Genomic DNA, 19,946 nt, shown 5'->3' with positions numbered 1-19,946 from the left:
AAGTGTGAGACGAGCTCTGACATTATTGAAACTCTGCAAACACATGGAATGAATTCACACAATTTCTTAAAATACAAGAATTTATTAACAAAAATAAGTCAACTCAAAGTCAAACATATTTCAATCAACAATCTCTTTACTATGCTAAAACAATTCAACTAAACTACCAAGCAGAATTAAAGAATAATGAAGACTAATGGGGTATGTACAATATAAACAAGTTGATTAAAGATGATTGAAACCATGACCAAAAGAGTGATGCAACATTACCATGCAATGTTTATGTTTGAGAACAAAGGATTATCTTGAAGAATCTGGAAGTGAAGTTAAGTTAGTCTTGGAACCAACTTAGGCAATAATCAGCAAACGTTTAGACAACCCTTCACAATGCAAGATCAGATAAAATATTATTTTATTAAAATAATATTTTAAATAATGATCTGCAGAATAAAACCAACCTTCTGGATGAATTCTCAACGGTGTCTCATTAGCTGCGTTTATTTATTGAAATAATATTTAAAGAAATATTATTAAGGGAATATTTTGGAAAGAGCCAAATCTTTCTGGAGAAATGGGGCTTAATGGTGTTTACTTAGTTATCAAATTTAGTAAAATGATGTTAGGGACACATTATTTACTGGATTGAAAACTAAACCTTTCTGGGTAAATATTATTTAGCAGCAAGCACATGTCCTTACCTGTTAGCAGTTGAAGCTAATGAAGAAGCTGCTAGCTTAGCACCAGATTCAAACAAACACTTTAAAAATACCGTTAATAAAAGGGTTAAAATGCATAAGCGCGGGCAGCGCGTTGTGGCCGATCTTCTGTGTTTAAAATCACCCTTTAATAAAGTGTGTCTTAACTTTAAAAACATACAAAGAACACAACCTGAGCACATGTGCTGCAGATAGCCTGTTAGCACCAAGATAGCTGAGTTCAACACAGACAAAACCAAACTTCATAAAATGAAAAACGTTTAGATCATTTCAATCTAAATCACTTCTATGTTATTCTGCCCAAACACTTAACCTCATGAACTGTGGTGAGGAACGTTGTCCAAGGCGGAGAAGCTTGAAGAAATGTCCACAGTCTTTAAACGGTTAGGTACAGCTATCCTCCTTAGCTGTGGGCGTGGCAGCTGTTCTGTCGGCCGGTATGTGAACAAACGGTTAGCTAGAAGCTTACCTCCGTAGCTGTGGATGAAAGACGGCCCGTTCTGTCCGCCAACCACACTGCACGTTATCGTAACCACGGTGATGGGGTCTCTGCTGTCTTCCTTCCAGACTGGGAGACCGCTCGGCTTCATAGAGACCGCATCTCTGTAGGGAAACGTCTCTGTAACAGTTTGCTTCTGCAGGCCTCAGAGAGAAAGTAAGCAATTCTTACACCTTAATTTCCCGTTCATGAATGAAAATACCGGAAACACAGACAATATTTCATTCGTACTTAACTTTGCTTATGATCGATGATCGTATGACATCCTTGGATCCAGTTGAAGAGTTTATGTCTGTTTGCCAGCAAAGAGACGTCAGCGCGCTTGTCTCCTCTATCCGGCCCCTCTCGAAGGCCGTGTGGAAGAGATCGGCTTGTTGGAGAAGGGGTGCTCTTATTCAGACAGTGGCATCATGGGAAGTCTGCTGCTACCCCCCCACCCCCCCATTCCTCAGTTGCTGGAAGTCAGTTAAATGCAATTTATTTTGAAAGTTCCAGAAAAGTTGGTACCGGAGTTTTAATGTTGAAATCCATGGCTGGGTCCCATCACCTTAGAGTAACTTTTGGCCAGGATGTATTTTACCAGTGCAGTGTTTAAAAAGAACGGTTGGACTGATGTACAGACGTTTCATCTGTGTGACCAGGCTCCCTTTAAGCTGGCTTTCTGCAAACTGTACAATTTAATAAGACTTAAACAGCCTTTAAAATAACCACCTTCTCCTGGATATGAAGAAAACAAAGGAGTTGATTATAGATTTCAGGAGAAACAGGAGTGTCAAACAATATTTCCACCATGGGAGAAGTTGAGGTGGTGGAGGAGTACAAATAAGATGCAAGAGTGAAGCTGTCTATAAGAAGGACCAGAGCAGACTGTAGTTCTTGAGGAAGCTGTGTTTGCAGCAAAGATTCTTTCTACCCACAGCCATAAACATCTACAACATTTAATTTCTCTTTGGGGTTAATAAAGTATTTTTTAATTTGCATTGACTTACAAAGGTCTGATTGACCAATCTCGTTATTCCCAAGCACCACACAAGATGCCTATACAGTCAGCTTTGTTTTTAGAAATCAAGCTTGGAGCTCATTGTGATTTGTGAGACCTGTTCTTCAAAGGGTGGCCATTCTTCAAAGAGCTGGGTAAGTGTAATAAATTACTATTTTTGTTGAGCGTAACGCTCCTCACCAGCCCTACGGTGTGTTTGCATGCATCCACATGCGCTTGAAGGTGACTGTGTGGTCAAAGCAGCAGGAAAGGAGGAGCAGGCAGTACTTCATTAAAGTGCAGCGTTACTCGGCTCACTCTCTGCCGTACGTACACAGAATGTGCAGACCACTTCATTTAGTGTGAGAGATAGAAAGGACAGGCCCCGATGGATTCTCCCATTAATCTTTAATGAGCCCCCAGTCTGGAAAAAATGCTCTCCTGCCTCTTCCCCCTGCACATCCAGGAAACAAACAATGACTCTGCAGGAAAACACTTTGTCTGCTCGTACCCGTGCCTACCTGTCTGCCTGCTAGCCATTAACCCTGAATTATTAATATGTCCATCTATCTGCGTTGCCCTGACTCGGGAATGGGCGGACGTTTTGATGGGATGGTGTGGTTGGAAAAGTGTTGCTGTCTCTCCGAGTGACTTCAGCTGGACTTTTAAACAAGAAGTTGGAGCTCTTGGAGTTTGTTGTTTAATTTGTCATTCATGCTGCTCCAGTCAGCATGAATAGCTGCTAGAAACTCAGAAGTAGGATGTTGTCTGTAAACAACAAAGCAGCTTAAAACTTGTAATTGCACTGAATCAGCAGAGGCTTATGCGTCATTCTCTAGTTTACTCACAGCATCCTCCACACTTTTTGGCATCCCTTGTAAATATTCTTTATTTCCTGTAGCATATTCTCACACTGGAAAAAAAACAACAACTTTTAATTCAAGTATATTTTTTCAGCAGTGAAAGCAATCCCACATTAAGAACAACTATTAAGTTACCAGGACCATAGTTAGTGCCACCCTTACTATTTCATAATAAATCTAACTAGTTTATATTTTTTTGATCAATACTTTAGGTATTAATATAAAAACATTACTGATGTACTTTATATTAACCGTTAAAAATAAGAGATCATGATCAGATCTACAGAGGAGTAATAGGATGAAAAGAAATGGTGGATTTTTTTCGATTTTAAGAAAAAAGTCAAAAAACATTCTCGAACAAAATGTACAATGCTTTAAACTGCTGCGGTCTGTGACACAAATCAAGTGTGCGTCTACAAGATGTTTATATGCTAAAAGCAAATTATGTTTTAAGCTCATTTACACGAGGCGTGGCTGTCGCTGGTGTTTGCACCAGTTTCATTCCAACTTTATTGTTGACATTTTTTTCCACCCTTTCCTTGTTTGACTTTTTTCTTGTCATTTCACCTTCAATCTTAAAACCAGCAAGTAACAAATAAAGACAATTCTTCCTAATTTTTCTCCAAGTGACCCTAATAAAAAAATCTGTCATTGAAATCCAATTTTTTCCACATGAGCAAACAAAATATGAAATAGTTTTCAACCTAAGTGTTTCCTGTAGATTTTGCAAATCCTTCCACATTTAATGGCATCCTGTGTAAAAACAAATCCTACTAACAAATACAGCAGTAGCATAATCTTGCACTAACTTTTAGCTTTATCTGTACATACTTTTATAGATCATTTGTTGGAGAAAATGATGCCTGATTAAGAAAAACTGTTTTTTAACACGATCCTAGTGCTACAGGTGTTGGTCCTCCTAACGATTCTCTTAAAATTAATGTAACAAGAAAATTTTTATTGATACTTTAGTTATTTTAGTTTATCAGTGTCTAGAAACATTGTAATCCAAAACGTCCTGTTTCCCTGGGTTTAAATATGATGCAACATAGAGAGCCACTTCTCCTCAGGCACTCAATTCAATTTGATTTAATTTTAAGTTAACTCAAATTTTATTAATTTCAGTTGAGGTTTATTTTGAATGTTAATCTGAATTCAGTCCAATTTAACTCAACTATAAATCACGTCAATTCTAATTTCAATTCCAAATTATTTCAATTTTAGTTCTGTGTAGTCATTTAGTTAGGTAGTTATGTGTAAAAATATTAAGATTTTCAAAGCTTGGGGGTTTTTTCTCAAGGGTTTTACAGTAATAATGTTTTTCAATCATTCTTTAGGTTTGAGAGTAGTTCTTCCACTGAGTTACAAGTTAGAGAAAAATGCTACATGGGAAGAAAATCGTAGGACACAAATGCAGTTTAATGTCAGTGATGACCTGATCTAGATTTAATTTAATAATATCTGAGATTTGTTTATTTTATTTTTTGAAAGTCACGGGATCAGTCTAAAATAAAATTAAAGGAACTTAAACTTGTTAAACAAGTTAATCATTTTTGCTCCCAGGAATACATTTGAGTGCGTATCTGATTGGTTTTTGCAATACATCACCCAGACTGGGGTTTGGTTATTGGTTTTGTTAAACCAGTCCTCTATATGGGTCATCGCCTGATGTAAGAATGAAAGCTTCCTAGATACCTTTTGTTGGTTGTAAAAATAAATAAAAAATGGCCATGTGGAAACATTTTGATGTAAATTTTTTGAACGCATTTGGTAGATTATTGATGTAAAGCAACAAAAGAAGGGATTCAAGTATGGAGCCGTGAGGGCCACCAACTGGACTCTGCAGGTGAAGTAATTTAGAAGCGCCAACCATGCTTTCTGCCTAATAAACTTATCCATTAGATAGCTTCTTCAGAAAATGTATAATTAGGTTCGTTTTGATGGTCAACAGTGTGAAATAGGCTTTTTAGATCTAAAAACAGAATAACAGGAGATTTTGAAAACAAAATGGGAGACTTTAAATAAAAATGTTGGTGTCTGCCAGAAAACTGAAAATGGCTCGTCATTGGGCGTTTATGCAGGATAATGATCCAGAACACATGGCCAAATAAACACAGACAAACCAAACAAAAACTAACCTCTTTACATGACCTTCTCATTTCCCAGAACTAAATCCTGTAGGGAAACTGAGATAAACTGAAGAGAAGAGAGAATAATGGATAAACCAGGATGCTGCAAAATCTAGAGAGAAATGGTCTCTCTCTACATGCTCTAACCATGTGAAATTTTATAGTACACTAAGTGCTGTCTTATTGACGACTAAAAAGATGTCCCTAAAGATTATTATTATTATTATTTTTAATTTTGAGAGATTATGTCAATGCAGTAGAATATTTATTTATTTTAAGGCTTATTACACAATAGAGCTGAAGGGAGCTCTATGTTTGTCCAGAAAATCCAAAATATTACTCATTTTACAGTAAACTGACTGTGAAAGTTTTGAGTGACAGCAAATTAAGGATAAGCTTAATCATCCTTCTGTTGTCTAGGATGCAAATCTTTTTGGAGACACAAAATAGGACCGGCTTCCTGTACTTACGTAGGATAGATTGCATCTTACTGATCATGTCTGAGTTTGTGTTTTTTTTTTTTTCTAACATGGCAAGAAATATGTTAAAAGTCTAGATAAAGAAAGTGTTATAAAAATAATTAGAATTTTCTGGAACATCTAAAATGGCTGCAACCTAAAAGTCTGAATTTTAAAAGCCTACAAAGCCTACACACATTTATGTATTTTTCATTGAACAATACTTTTAGAGTTATCAGCACTTACAGGAGACATTTCCTGAGTTTAAACCCACCAGTCAAAGCTCCTTGCACCCTGTTTGACACACATGCCCGCATTCATCCACCGCCCTGCAGCGGCATGTCCTCCAGTCAACCAAAGTGTCATGGCAACCGTACGGCAGCCACGGTAACGGCAGGCTCATTTTCATACTGATGAGGCCAGTTGCCGGGGAGGTCTGAGCCGTGGCTGCTGCTCGCTTGTTTCTCCTCTCCGGTGTCGCCCTGAAATTTTAATGACCTTTTTTTCTCTGCTTCTCATTTTTCTACTCTCATGGTGCCCTGTGGGTGTGTATGTTTGTGTGTGTGTGTGTGTGTGTGTGTGTATGTGTGTGTGTGTGTGTGCGCGCATGCCACCAGTCTCAACTTGACTGTTCAAACATATACACACAGTGTGAAGAGTGAGGAGAACAAAGGCGAAGTGAGTTAGAAGACATTAGACTGTTTGAAGGGCATGTATTTTTATACCTTAGGAAGACCTCCTCCAGTCTGCCGCTCTTGGCTTCAGCAGGTTTGCCAATCAGCTTGATCTTTGGGTTTGCAGTGGTCAGGTTCAAGGATTTTAACACATTTATAGAATAATTCGAGGCGAAGAAACAACATGGAAAAGATATCTGACATAGGGGCGAGATCTAAATTGTTATATGTCTTAGCAATAATATGCTACTAACTACGCTAACACAAGGGGTCAGTAATTCACCAGGATTAGGGGTTAGGGTTAGGGTTAATTTTTCCAGGATGAGAGTCAACTGGAAGCAAGGTGGACTGCTTCACCCGGGTCAGAGTGAGTCTCTGCCTCAAGCGGAAGAATTCAGTGGTTTTTGACTTGTTAGGATGGAGCCATGGTGAAAAAAACGAAGCTCTGCAATCCCACCGTTTGTTCATGAGACAGAGATGACAACTGAAACAACATGATCCTGGATACAAGCGGGTGAAAAAAATCTTCCTTAGGGTGGCTAGGTTCTGTTTTACAGATAGGATTGTTATCCGGGGGAAGCACAGAGTAGAGCTGCTGCTCCTCGGTATTGAGAAAAGTGTCCAGGACAACCCCTGGATTCCTCCCTTTTCACATCCTGGACCTGCAAATTCTGTGGCTCTTTTTGAAAGACGATGGATGGATGGGAGGATGGAAATGAAGGGATAAATGGATTGAAAGTGGATGAATGGATGATGGACAGTGAATTGGATAAAGTGAAATTACCGTAAATGAATGTTTGGGTGGAAAATGAACGCATAGATTGATAAGCAGGTGGATGATGGTCCATTTTTACTACTTGTTCAGAGCTCATCTGATGTGTTTCTCTCCTAGATGAAGCCTCTGAGGAGCTACTGTTGCCATTAACTCTGTACTTTGGTCTTTTACATAGAAAGTACTGCTGGACCAGTGCTTCTATGTGTTCTTTTTGTATCAATCTTCTTCGTCTAGTCTATCGCTCCGTTGGCCTCTCACCCTAAGCCAGGTTCTGCTGGAGGTTTCTACTTGGGTTCTTCTTTCCCTTGTCTCTACATTCATGTTCAGTATGAGTGATTTCTGTCCACTGTCACCACATGTTCATTCATGAGGAGTAAATACTGCGGTCAGTGGATCTATGTAGTCGGCTGAAACTTTTTGCCAATTAAAATAATATACTGAACTTGTTCGTTGAGATTTATAACAAGAATCAAATTGGAATAAATGTAATTATCTCTGTCTGTTTGATTGAATTGGTGCATGTCATCATACAAACTAGATTCCAGAATTAAATTTATTGCTGATATTCTGAGTGCTTGTCGACCATGTTGTTGTCTGAAAACACTGTGCAGCAGAGTATACCAGTATAAGCTAATTTGAAGCATGAAGCTGCCAAGGACAGCTGTGTGCTGCCAGAAGTTGTAAAACTGAATCTCCTGGAACTGCAGAGATTCATAACACCATATCAGCAAGACTCAGTGTTTCTTTAATCAGAGCCATTATTCAGAAATACAAAGTGGAAGCTGGCCTGTTGTAGAGGTCTTCTAGTCTTCAACCTTGTTTTCCTTGTGCTTTTTGTTCCAGGAGGACGAAACCAGAGAGAATGAAAACGGGCGAATCGAGCCGCTTGGCCGAGCCGACTCCTGCACGGAGCACACTTCGGTCAGGTCTCTAGAGTAAGTCAGACAAGTCCGGTTTATTAATTAGCCTTCCTGTTTGCACATTTGTCTTGTTTGCTATTGAAAGGGAAAAGCTTGAGTCTGGTGACCTTTCTGCTGAATTTCAGTGAGTTTAAATTCAGGTTTTACGCTGAGAATTCTGTTACCTTACATCAGTCCAGTTCCTCCGAGTAAAATCCAGTCATCCAATCAGAAACAATTTACAGAGACAAATTATTGTAAAACATATATGTGTTCTATATAGTCATTTAGTTCAACAGTGTCTAATGAAACCCAGACGACTACATTGAGTCTGGGTTTCCTCATCCCGACCAGGAGTTTCTGTCTGAAAGGGAGAAAACCAAAGGATCTGTAGTTAATGGCAGAAAAAATTATTTCATTGTGTCTCTCCAGGAAAGAGGCAGGTAAACAGAGACGTACTGGACTAAGAGTACTTTCCATGAGGGGAAAAAAACATTTAATTGGCTTTGTAAATGAGAGACAACACAAAAAAGCTGGACCAGAAGTACTTTCTGTGAGAGATAAAGAAACAGTACTTATACTCAATAGCAGCGATACCTCCGTCATTGGCTTTGGTGATGAAAGAGACCTCATGTTGATGGTCAAGAAACTAACTAATAGCTTCATCCAGGAATGAGATGGATAATAACAGAAGCAAAGGATCATGAGTACTCTCTATGAATACAGAAAAACAACAGCACCAGTGATTCTGTCCAGGGAGGAAAAAAATACTTAGCCAGGCATACTTTCTATAAAAAGCCCAACTGAGCAAATGGTATATTAAACCAAAATGCACATGATGGGTAAAAGATAAAAAGCATGTACATGAGTGGCCTAACATCAATAACAATAATTCTTCACCAGTTTGTTTCTAGCATCTGTGCAGCAAAAATAAGTTTCTTACAACAAGCATCTGTGAAAAGCTACATGCAGCAGGTTCTGTGTCGCAGTCCGGCTTTGTTTGTGCAAAAGCTCATATTAAAGGCTGCTCCCTGATTTACATAATTATCTTTTGTGGGAGCAGAGTGATCCTCATCTCGCCGGCATAGCTCTCCCACGCACTAACCTGTTCTGCTCCTGTTATTAACAACTGTGCTTTGTTTTGTTATTTTGCTCCGTTGCATGCCTCCAGCTTAATATGCAGGTATGGTGTTATTATTCCGGTGATTTCACCGAGAGTCTGGCTTTCTCCCGCCTTCTTAGCTGTCAACAAGGGGGCCTTTTTCTCCCCGAGCTAATCACAGCCATCGTATCTAAGCTGCGAGCGGATTAGATGTGGCGGCTTTTAAAATATGCCAGAGTGTGCATGTTTCACAGCCAAGAAAACAGCTGAGAGGAAGAAAAAAAACAAAGCAAGAACAATTGAATGTTTTGTTTTTGTTTGTTTTTTTTACATTTAAAGGGTCAAAGTATGTCACTGACATCATTTATCCTTGTCTTTAGGCCATGGCATCCTGCAAATGTCACAGTTTGTCTGGGTTGAAGACTGAACTGCATCTTGTTGCTTTTTTTTCTCCTGTATTTCCAGCTTGTTGCTTCCAAAATGAGAGCTTTTGTGAAGAATAAGCTGCTGTTCTACATTTTGTTTGTTGCTTTGTGGTGCTTTTTATCTGCTACTGTTGACAAAATTAGACTAAAGGACTAAATGTGTTGATGAGAGCAGCCGTTGGGCTGAAGAAATACGTCTTTGAAAGCTGTTGATGGCAGAAACTCTTAGAGGAAAAGGCCCAAATTTCAACTACATGGACCGAAAAACAAGATGATTAGTTGATCCTACATCCTGTCAGGAAGTTTCTACAACTTTTCTTTTGGCAGAGGAAGTTAGATTTATCCTCAGGGAGCTCATTTTGCCCACTGGGATCAGTTCAAAGGGGTTTGTTTTTAAAAGTCCTGGTTTGTTTGATTATTTATTGGTTTTGTTCTTGAACAAATGTTCAAGTTAAGACCAGACTATTTCTAAACTTTGAAAGTACTGTGCAAAAGTACAAACCACCCATTAGTTTCTAACTTTTTATTTGCCTTAGAATTTTTCCAGGCATTCTGAAGATTTTTATAGTTTCTGTGCAGGCGTTTTCTCTTTCTTCACTCATTTTCAGTCTAGTTCTTATGCCTCACCAGGACATCATACAGTATTACTTAGTGTGGGCTTAAAAACAGCAGTAGATATAGGCATCCTATGTACAAAGAAAAGACCTTCAGAAAGCCTGGAGATCTTTTAAGACTACATTAAAAGTCTGCATAGCAGTAAAATATAAAGAAGTGAGCAAACACTCGGGGCTTTTGTACATCATTTTAATTGACTCTGTAGCCGCACTTTTAGTCAAATTCAGATGCATGAGTTAGTTCTTAGACTTGAAAGGTGTTGTTTCGGTTTCTTTGTAGGAACTTTTCAAAACCTTCAGGCTCCTGGTTGTCCATCACATGATTTATTTGAAGTGTTTTGTTATTTTTATGTCTCCTTTTAAAACATTTTTCCCATTTTTCTGTTTACATTTATTGGGGCTCTGGGTTAATTCAGCCCTTAACCACTTCAAACAGGAATGTTGACATTTTGTATTGACCCCTGATCAGGCCGGAATACCTTTATAGTCAAATTATCAGACGTTCGTTCAGTAGGCTTTCAGCAGACTGTAGGTTATTACTATGAATCCTCAGTTATCAAAGCAGGTAGGGTTCTCCAAACGGTCAGGATGAAACCGACCGTACCTGACTTTTCTAGGTATAAAACAACCCAAAACTGTAGAAGTGTGAAATGGTGAATGGAGACAATGACAAGGACCCGTTTAGTTGGTCTCCACCATCGTTTGTTGATGGATGTTGGTCTTTGTCATTTAATAGATTTGCAGTTTTGGTCTTTTTGTGTTCGATTATTTCCAAATAAAAGGAGTAGCTTGGCACAGACTCATCATTCTCAACTTTTGGGTCATTTTCTACCTGCCGGGACATCCAAGAATTGAGTCATTTCTCTGCTCATACTCCACTTAGGATTGTTGAAACATTCAAATGTATATTTTAATTTTGAAGTAAGAGCACTGTAAACAGCAATAGTGATTATTAAATATATTTTAAACTATTTTAAACATAGCAATGATCCAGAACATAGGAGTAAATCCATCAAGAACTGGCTGAGAATTAAGAAAGAGAGTCTTGATCTCATTGAGATGTTGAGGGGCAAGTTGAAATGAGCTGTACATGCAGGAAACCCCTCAAACATCTCACAGCAGAAACTGAGGAGTGGAGCAAACTTTCCTCAGATTGATGTCAGAGATGGCAGATGGCTGTAAGAAGAACCTCACTGGTGTGATTTCAGCCACAGGGGAAACACAGCTGGTAGAGGGTATGGTGTCCTCAGTTCATTGAATAGAACAAGGTTAATTATTGGAATTTAGTTGTAAGTAAATTGCTTTCTCTTCCAGAGATGAGCAAAACATGATTAGACATGAATATATGAACATTTATTTTTAAAGAATTTAATATATAATGGGATTTCCTATGTTTTTTAGTATAATTACTACCAACAGACATAAACTGATAATTCAAACTTAAATCGTTGAAGATAAATGTGTTTATTTATGGGTACAAAATATATGTAGGTTAGGATGAAATGGGGCTACAAATCAGCAAAGGATTGAATTAACACGGAGCCTTTTTTGTCATATTGGTTTTTTTTGTTTGTTTTGCACTGCTTTATTTCTTTCTTCTTTTTGTTTTTACCCACATGGTGTCTCCTCTTCCACCCCCTTCCCATCCACACCCACCTTTGTCTCTCTGTCATTCACCCGTCTCCCAGAGACATTGTCAAACTGGTGGAGGTGTCAAACGACGGCGGGCCCCTGGGGATCCACGTGGTGCCTTTCAGTGGCAGGGACCGCAGGTAAAAAGAACCGGAGCCGAGCTGTAAGGCAGATTGGAGCCAGACGTTGTGCCCACATTCGTAACACTCCAAAAAGTGTTTCTAAATGATCAAAATCTGCATAAAAATGTTGTATATATCAAAAATCAAAACTGTTACATGTTTTTTTTAACCAATTTATTCCCAATGGAACCATATTATAACCCCACCTCACTTCTTTCAGTAGCAGTTTTCTGATTTACTAGAACAGAAACAGTACTGTCTTTGTGAAATATAATCTGTTCTGGATCACATCAGTCCCTACACAAAAACACAAATATCCGTGCATACCTGACATTGCTCTTCCCAACCTAAATCCATCCATATGCAAACACACACACAGGTTTCCAGCTTCATCATCCTGAAGCCATTTGCCAGTTTACGATGATCAATCACGGTTGTTTGGGTTTCTCAGACGACCGTCATATTCCTCCATGGCTGCTGTAACATGCTTTTTATGTCCTTCAAAGAACAAACTGAGCAGAGTGCACAACATACAGCCGTGCAACTCCCTGGAAACACGCATGGAGCAAAGCGTAGGATCATTAACAGGAATTTAACATCTGGCTTACATACAACCAGAGGAGGTACATTTGTTCGTATGTTGGGACACAGGTCCGATTTCAGGATTCCTGTCCAGCTTGAAAAATCTGGATTTTCCAGTTTAGGATAAGTATTGACATTTATTTTTATTTTTCCAGACTTTATTCCCTGTTCCATATAAATTAATGCACCCGTTCACACATGAAGGACATTATTAAAACACGTTAAACGTCCAGAACCACTTTTTAGCTCCATATTTCACAAAACCATTGTGTAACGCCACAAACCGTGAAAGCATTAATCTGCTCCATAAACTCACAAAAAACCTGCAGAATCCAAACTCTGTTCAGAATCAAAGCCTTTCTCCTGTCCTCCAAGCTCAGCTTAATCAGCCTAAAAGCACATTCATAATGCACTTTTCTTTTATTGGGGGAAACATCATTTCAAGCGTTGCAGTAAGATTAAGAAGCCCGGCTTTCATCAGAGGAATGGCCTCCCCTCCTCTTCTGCAAATCACATTGTGTGTTTTTTCCTACTCGGATTCAATCAACAAAATTTTCTCTGCATTTTTTCAAGTCTTGAACTTTGTTTTTCTGTCTTTGTCCTCAGTGTAATCACATTTCCATTCAGATTGCATTGAAAGCCTGAGGCAAAGGCTTGAAATCAGCCTAATTGACCTGCAAGCTCACACTACCTTAGGAAAAGTCTGCACTCAGAAAAATAAACCAATAATAAAAAAAGGAAGTGATTAGTTTTGTGCCGTCTTTTCTGGCTGATTTTCCTCCTCAGACTCATTAGTAAACCTCAGAGTGTCCTTTCAGGTGGAGGTAGCCTCTGGGAGTGTTTGTATGGGGAAGTGTAAGCCGTTTTACACCATGACCACGGTGCCAGCTTAGCATGGCTTCCCTCAATTCAACTTACATCCACGCCTAATGATGTTCAGGGGTTTTGTCGCACCTAGAACCTCAGGGCCCACATTGTTAAGCAGAGTAAACTGTCAGCAGATCTCCAGTCCAGTTTTTATTGCAGATTCTGTTGCATCGTCACCCGATGTGATTTGACAGCCCTGTTTCTTTCAGCAGCTTAATTTATAGAATGATGCAAAAACCAGAGCTTCAAAGAACATTACAGAAATAATAGCCTCATTTTTACATCCACCATGCACTAAGTTGCAGTTATTTCCATCATGGCCACATCCTGTCTACAACAATCCAGTCAGGAGAAATGGGGTGCATCCTCTGTTAGATTTATCTATCAGGACTCAATGAACTCCATGTTCTATCACAAAGATTCCAACCTGGAATTATTTATTAAACAAAAAACAAAGCCAAACATGAAAAAAGGTGTGTAGAAAAACTAAGTACACCCTTGCTTTTTTCAATAAAATTCAAATGGGAAAGGAGCAGCCCAGGGTTTGCAGAATAATGAACCTTAATTGAATGAGTTTGATGCTCTGGAGCATACGAGGAACATATTGTCCAATATATCAGCTGTGACCACAGGGATGCAACTCTTGCAGCACATCCATTTGGGCAGAGTCATAAGGTCCATTTTCAAGCAAAATGATATTCATAATTCCCCAGTGAGAGAGTTCATACACATATGAAACAGCTTCTAGTTTTCTAACGAGAGGTCAGAAGTCAAGGAACCCCAAAAAATGAAACTGCTCAGATTCTACAGGTCATTAGCATGGTAGATGTAAAGGTTCATGACAGGACAGTTATTTTGTTTGGGGAGGTTGTCTGGAGAAAGGCAGAATCATGACAGAGCAACAAAGGTTAATAAAGTTCCACCTAAATGAACCAAGGTCTTCTGGAACCAAGTCCTTTGAACGGACGAGAATAGCGATGATGCACAATGCCATGTTTGCGGGAAACCAAAGACTGCATGTGAAATTAACCTCCACAGACCAACTGTGAAGCATGATGGAGTGGTGATGATTTTGGGCTTGTTTTATGGCCACAGCACCTGGACACCTAGCAGTCATTCAGTCAAACTGCCCCCTACCAGAGCTAAATGTGAATCAACGTCCTAAAATTCATTCAAGGCAATGCAAGAGATTAAAAAGTCAGACAGAAAGGAAATGGTTCAAGTTTTTGCTGCGGTTAGAGGTTAGAGTGAAAGTTAGCAAACCCCAGATTATTCACACATCCAACTTTCTTTTTTACCAAGACTGCACCTGGTTTAATCCTTTTTTTTTTTCAGCAGTTTTTTTTTTGCGCTGAATCTTGTTGACATGAACTCTTTCAGGACTCTTGGCTTGTTGGTCAAGCGTCTGGAGAGGGGAGGGAAGGCTGAACACCAGGGCCTTTTCCAGGAGAATGACTGCATCATCCGTATCAATAACGGACACCTGCAAAACATCCGATTCGAACAGTAAGACGACACGCTGAAGATTTTCCTGTGTGGCTGAGTTTCTTCCATCGTGTCTTTCCATTAATCCTAAAAACCAGTTCCTTCATTGTAAACCGCTATCTTTCTCCTTGTTTCTCTAACATCCTCTGCTCCCCTGCCAGGCTCCTCTGATGTCTACCCCAGTGCAAAACTAACCTTTCCCAGTTTAACTCCTGTAGGTCACAGCGCCTAACGCTGGCCCTGAAATCCTCTCAGCTTTTGTCCCCGTGTGTTCCTGCTCTGCTGGATTTCTGTTTAAACGTTTTCCTCATTCCTAAACGTGGAGGCCTGTTAACATTTATAGTTCCTTCTGTTCTCTGCTGTTTGTTCTGGTGTTTTTTATCCAACACAGTGTGTGAGATACTGTTTGAAGCATCCATCCATGTTGTTTTTACATCACATGGCCTGCAAAGAGGCTTGGAAATGTTCTCCAATTTATTCAAGCAGTGCTTGGAAATAAATAAGATATATATGAACCAGCATGAAGCAATAAAACATTTTTATATAATTAAAGACTTATAACACAAAAATAATAAAATAATTTTATTTTTCATAAGCCAATGCTTTAACATTCACGCGTCCTCTCAATCAGTAGCAGAGCTTTGGGGAATTCATCTAAAGGAAGTAGCCTTTTGGTTAGAAATACAGTACTGTGCAAAAGTTTTAAATCAGGCTGTAAAAACTTATATACAGTAGATGAAAAGTGTCTACAATTTGTCTTTTTATGAAATTTTAAAAACTTCACCAAAAGGCCTTAGAGATTACTTCAGATATCCATCATCTGAACAGTTAGATGGCTCATAACTCATAGGCAGCAACACATAACACAGCCTGAACTTTCCCACAACCTGTAGGGTGCGTTCTTACAACTTATAGGTAAACTTCTGGAACGTAAAGTTTCGCCTCATGGATACTACAGGTTGCGTCTTTCCAGAACTTACCCAGGACTTAAAAGTTACTTTCATGGACATTAGAGGTTACTTTTCAGAGCTTACATGTTACTTTCCACACCTAGGCAGAATGTGCAGGTTACTTGCTGGTAAATCACAGATTACTGTCACAGAACCTTCAGGTCACTCTTATGGCGATATAGGATACCTTTACAGAACTCACTGATTTCTTTGACAGAACTTTTGTATAACCGGCCTTTCTAAAATCTAATTGGACCTTATGGGTTCTTTTTCATGGAAATTAGTCCCCTGTTATAAGATTTACAAGGTATGTTTTAAACTTTCTGAACAGTAACGAGTATGTTCATAGATATTAGCCTATATATTCGGTGAGAGTAAACCTTAATTCAGTGTTGGACTGAAATGAATGCAGAGACTTCTTTACAGAGAAGCAAAACTTTATGAAACCTTCAAAAACCATGGATACCTGGTCTCTTTTGGACTGCTGTAACATCTTATTCATATGTTTAAACATGGAACGTGATCGTCTTCAGATGGTTCAAAACTCGACTGCTAGATCGTTAACCTACATGAATAAATGAGCACACATCACTTGCTCTGAGTTCACTTCAGAATTCACTTAAAATCTTGATTTTAACTTTTAGAGCTTTGCACATAGAAGGCAACCCTTACATTTTTGGTCTGATCCAGTTCCACACACTATCCCGTAAGTTAAGGTCATCGGGTCAGAGGTTGCTAGTGCTAAATAAATCCTGAGGAGACTGGTTTTTCCAAATAGTTGCACCTCGACTTTGGAAAGAACTGCTCCCATTTTTACACAGTCTAGACTCTGATGCATTTAAAAAGCACCGGCCTTTAAAAAGTCGGCCTTTTAATTAGGCATTGGTCTGTTTTAGACTTTTACCGTGCTTATGTTAATATATACGCATTAATGTGTTTTATGTAATTATGTTTAACTGTATAACTATATGTACAGTTCTTATTTTATTGTGAAGAAGGTTGTGATGCTGTATGTGAACAGTGCTTTATAAATAAACTTTACTTACTGGTAAAAATTACCAAACGGCCTGACTGCTTAAAAGCAACATATAAAGCAATGAGACACGACTTAAGACTTTTGCACAATACTGGAAAAAGTAATTCAATGCTTATTGTTTCTGTTAGGTAAAAGGTTGCCTTCTAGCCTCTGAAACATAACCTTTGCAGAGAAGAAGAGTAAAGCTTCCAGGCATTGGCAGTTTACAAGAGCAGCAGTTGTCCTTGGTATTAAAAGGCATTTTTATAGAGGCGTGCTGCAGATTACATCCTGCCTGGCATTCCATTTTTAAAGCCAAAAATTGTAAAGATAGTGTGAAAAGACCCTTATTATTACCAGCTGGGAACATGGGGCCCAAATAAATTCTTGAGCACTTCAAGTTTTAGTTGTTAGTCCACTGGACGGGAGGGGGGAAGCATTTCAAATTCAGAAGCCTTTTAGTTTTCCAAACGTCCGTTCAGCTGTCGGGGTCTGCTGCACTGAAACAGGTGGTGCTAACAAGGCAGGACAAGTTTCCAAACACCTTCTGTAGAAGGGCCCGCTCTGAAGGGGGTTTAAAGAGGATTTTCTGTGATCAAACCGACGCATAGCGGTCTCCTTCATCTACAGCCAAATGAGAAGATTATGTGATGGAGGAGTCAGGGTGGGTTCGGTTTCTTTTTAGAGCTGCTTGCGTTGCAATAAGTGTTAATTAACATGTCAGATTGTTCAGGTGGGCGAAGATGGACATCTGGTAGGTGGAGTGCTTCACTAAGCAACGATGCTCAGGAAATTATAAGTGTGCTCTATGTGAATAACGTAGGATGAGTTTGTGGTTGTCCTTTTATACTCAAAATAACACTTTCTTTATTTATCTTCCTTCCATCTGTTTTCTTTCTAGAGCACAGAATATGTTCCGCCAGGCCATGTGTTCTCCTGTGATCATGTTCCATGTGGTACCGTCATCTATGAAGGCCCACTACGAGCAGCTCTTGCACACCGAGAGGAACCCTTTGTACACCTCAGGACGCTTCAGCCCAGACTCCCTGTCCGGAGTCGACCACAACCCACAGAGGATAACCCGCCACGGTTCCCAAACGCACCCTACCCATTCCCATCCTCAGGCCCACCCAGACCCAAACAATGGCTTTCCACATCTGAACCACCGCACAGTTTCAGCAGCCAAACCTCCCATAGGCCACACCCACTCACCTCAGAGGGCGCTAAACTCCACCCCGACAGCAGGATATATGAAAAAAGTTGGGAGGCGGCTCAACATTCAGCTTAAGAAAGGTGAGCTCATGGAAAATCTGCACGACTCTCATGCCAAAAATGTTCTTTATTTGGAAAACTTGTTTTTTTTATGTCAATAGTGAGATTATCTACAAAAACCTCTTCAGAATAATTTAAAGCAGGATAAAAATGCAATGATTGTTGGTTTTCTTTGCTGATTATGATTTTACATGTTTGTAATGGTCTGACCTGCCAAATCGCACTTCTCTGTAAAAGCTATAATCTGCTTTCCTGACCATCCTCTCACCATTTTACCAGCACGCAGGCATCAAACTACGATTTCTGCACCTCCACCACCAGATTTAGCATACCTGTGGAGGTTGTTGTTATAGAGAGGATGCAAGTGAAGGGGCTTACTGTGCAGGGCGCCGTTCACCAACAAACTTCTAGTTCTTGGCAATAATTTGAGCAGCAGTCTGTGTTTTTCATTACCAACTGTGAGTCGCTTACATTGAGACTCTTTTCAGTGGCAGCATCAATCTTGCAAAAGAAGCAGTAACCTAATCCCTGGGGGACATCTAAGGTATTTCAGGAAGAAATTGTCATGATGAGAAACAATAGAATAACTTGAATTTGCCCAGCTAATGTGAAGCTGAGACCCGTTGATGCAAACCTACAAAACCTGGTGAATGGGACAAATAGAGCTGCAGTCTGGTCCAGGACTGAGAATTTTTGGAGATTTCTCTAGTGTTGGTTCTGAGTGACAGCTGGCCCAGATGGTGTGATCTTCTGCCAGCAGGATTCCAGGTGTTGGCGCCTGAAATCTTGTTGCTAAGCAGCTGCTGGTCCCTGAAAGGAGTCCTTCGGGGCTGCATCATGTGTCATTGAAATTCTCACCCATATCTGTCCACTCTCACTGGACTGGAATCAATCCAGACTGTAAAAGAAACAAAAAACAGGTGTTTGTTGCATCGTCTGCAACGTCTTCAGTCCCAGCCTTTTCCTTCTTGCTCTCATTCCTTTGATTTGATAGATTCTGCACATGCAATGAGATCTGTTATGTTCACAATCACAGATGCTATCTGTTCTCATTCTTCCTTTTGTTTGCGGTTGTTGGAGCAGACACTCGCAGGGATTAACGCCGGTTCCCAAGAGCCGGTTTGGGTCCCCTCGTTTTGTTTTGAGTGCTGATTTGATCCCACAGCTTTGAGCGCAGATTAAACTCCCGCTTTGTTTACGGCCTTGAAACAACACTGGTCTCCGTGTAAATTCAGCAGAGTATCAAAATCAATCAGTCCTTTTCTTTGCTGAAAATTGCTTAGGTGTGTCCTAATCATGCTAACGAGTCTCAAAGATCCTCCTCCCTGCATCATGCCAAAAAAAAACCCCTCCACAGGTTAACCGGAGGAAGTAGCAGCGGTTCGCGTTTGCCTGCGGGAAGTTGATTGCTTCATCAATGTGGGGGATTAGCTTGAGGAGGTGAAACATAGTAAAGTGTTTTACTGTTGTGGCATTAAGGCCAGCACCCTGATGCACTGAGGATTGTCTTGAACAAATTACTTTTAACAATAAGTTTACACCGCTGCACCTGAACCAGATTCTCATTTTACAGGATTAAGGAGATCTCCCTCATGTTGGGGCAGATACAGGTCCTTCTCAAAATATTAGCATATTGTGATAAAGTTAATTATTTTCCATAATGTCATGATGAAAATGTAACATTCATATATTTTAGATTCATTGCACACTAACTGAAATATTTCAGGTCTTTTATTGTCTTAATACAGATGATTTTGGCATACAGCTCATGAAAACCCAAAATTCCTATTTCACAAAATTAGCATATCATTAAAAGGGTCTCTAAACGAGCTATGAACCTAATCATCTGAATCAACGAGTTAACTCTAAACACCTGCAAAAGATTCCT

The 19,946-nt window shown here is 39.5% G+C and overlaps 1 protein-coding gene across 9 annotated transcripts in view; it reads left to right on the top strand.

Moving 5' to 3' along the window:
• The window catches only part of pard3ab (par-3 family cell polarity regulator alpha, b), a 327,405-nt gene that overhangs the window by 132,672 nt on the left and 174,787 nt on the right, over positions 1-19,946 (top strand). For 7 of the 9 annotated variants that reach the window (XR_007038822.1, XM_047369396.1, XM_047369390.1 and 4 more), the window contains exons 6-9: positions 7,937-8,028; positions 11,822-11,905; positions 14,717-14,842; positions 17,688-18,079. Coding sequence is in view for 8 of the 9 variants with exons in the window: in XM_047369396.1 (XP_047225352.1) it covers positions 7,937-8,028; positions 11,822-11,905; positions 14,717-14,842; positions 17,688-18,079 (694 nt within the window). In the remaining variant the exon portion in view is untranslated. The remainder of the gene's footprint in view (positions 1-7,936; positions 8,029-11,821; positions 11,906-14,716; positions 14,843-17,687; positions 18,080-19,946) is intronic. The other 2 variants (XM_047369392.1, XM_047369393.1) reach the window with 2 other exon arrangements.

Source organism: Girardinichthys multiradiatus, chromosome 6 (assembly GCF_021462225.1).
Source record: "Girardinichthys multiradiatus isolate DD_20200921_A chromosome 6, DD_fGirMul_XY1, whole genome shotgun sequence".
NCBI classification, from domain to species: domain Eukaryota; kingdom Metazoa; phylum Chordata; class Actinopteri; order Cyprinodontiformes; family Goodeidae; genus Girardinichthys; species Girardinichthys multiradiatus.
Note: the sequence above shows the minus strand (reverse complement) of the source record. Positions and strands in the feature narration are given on the sequence as shown.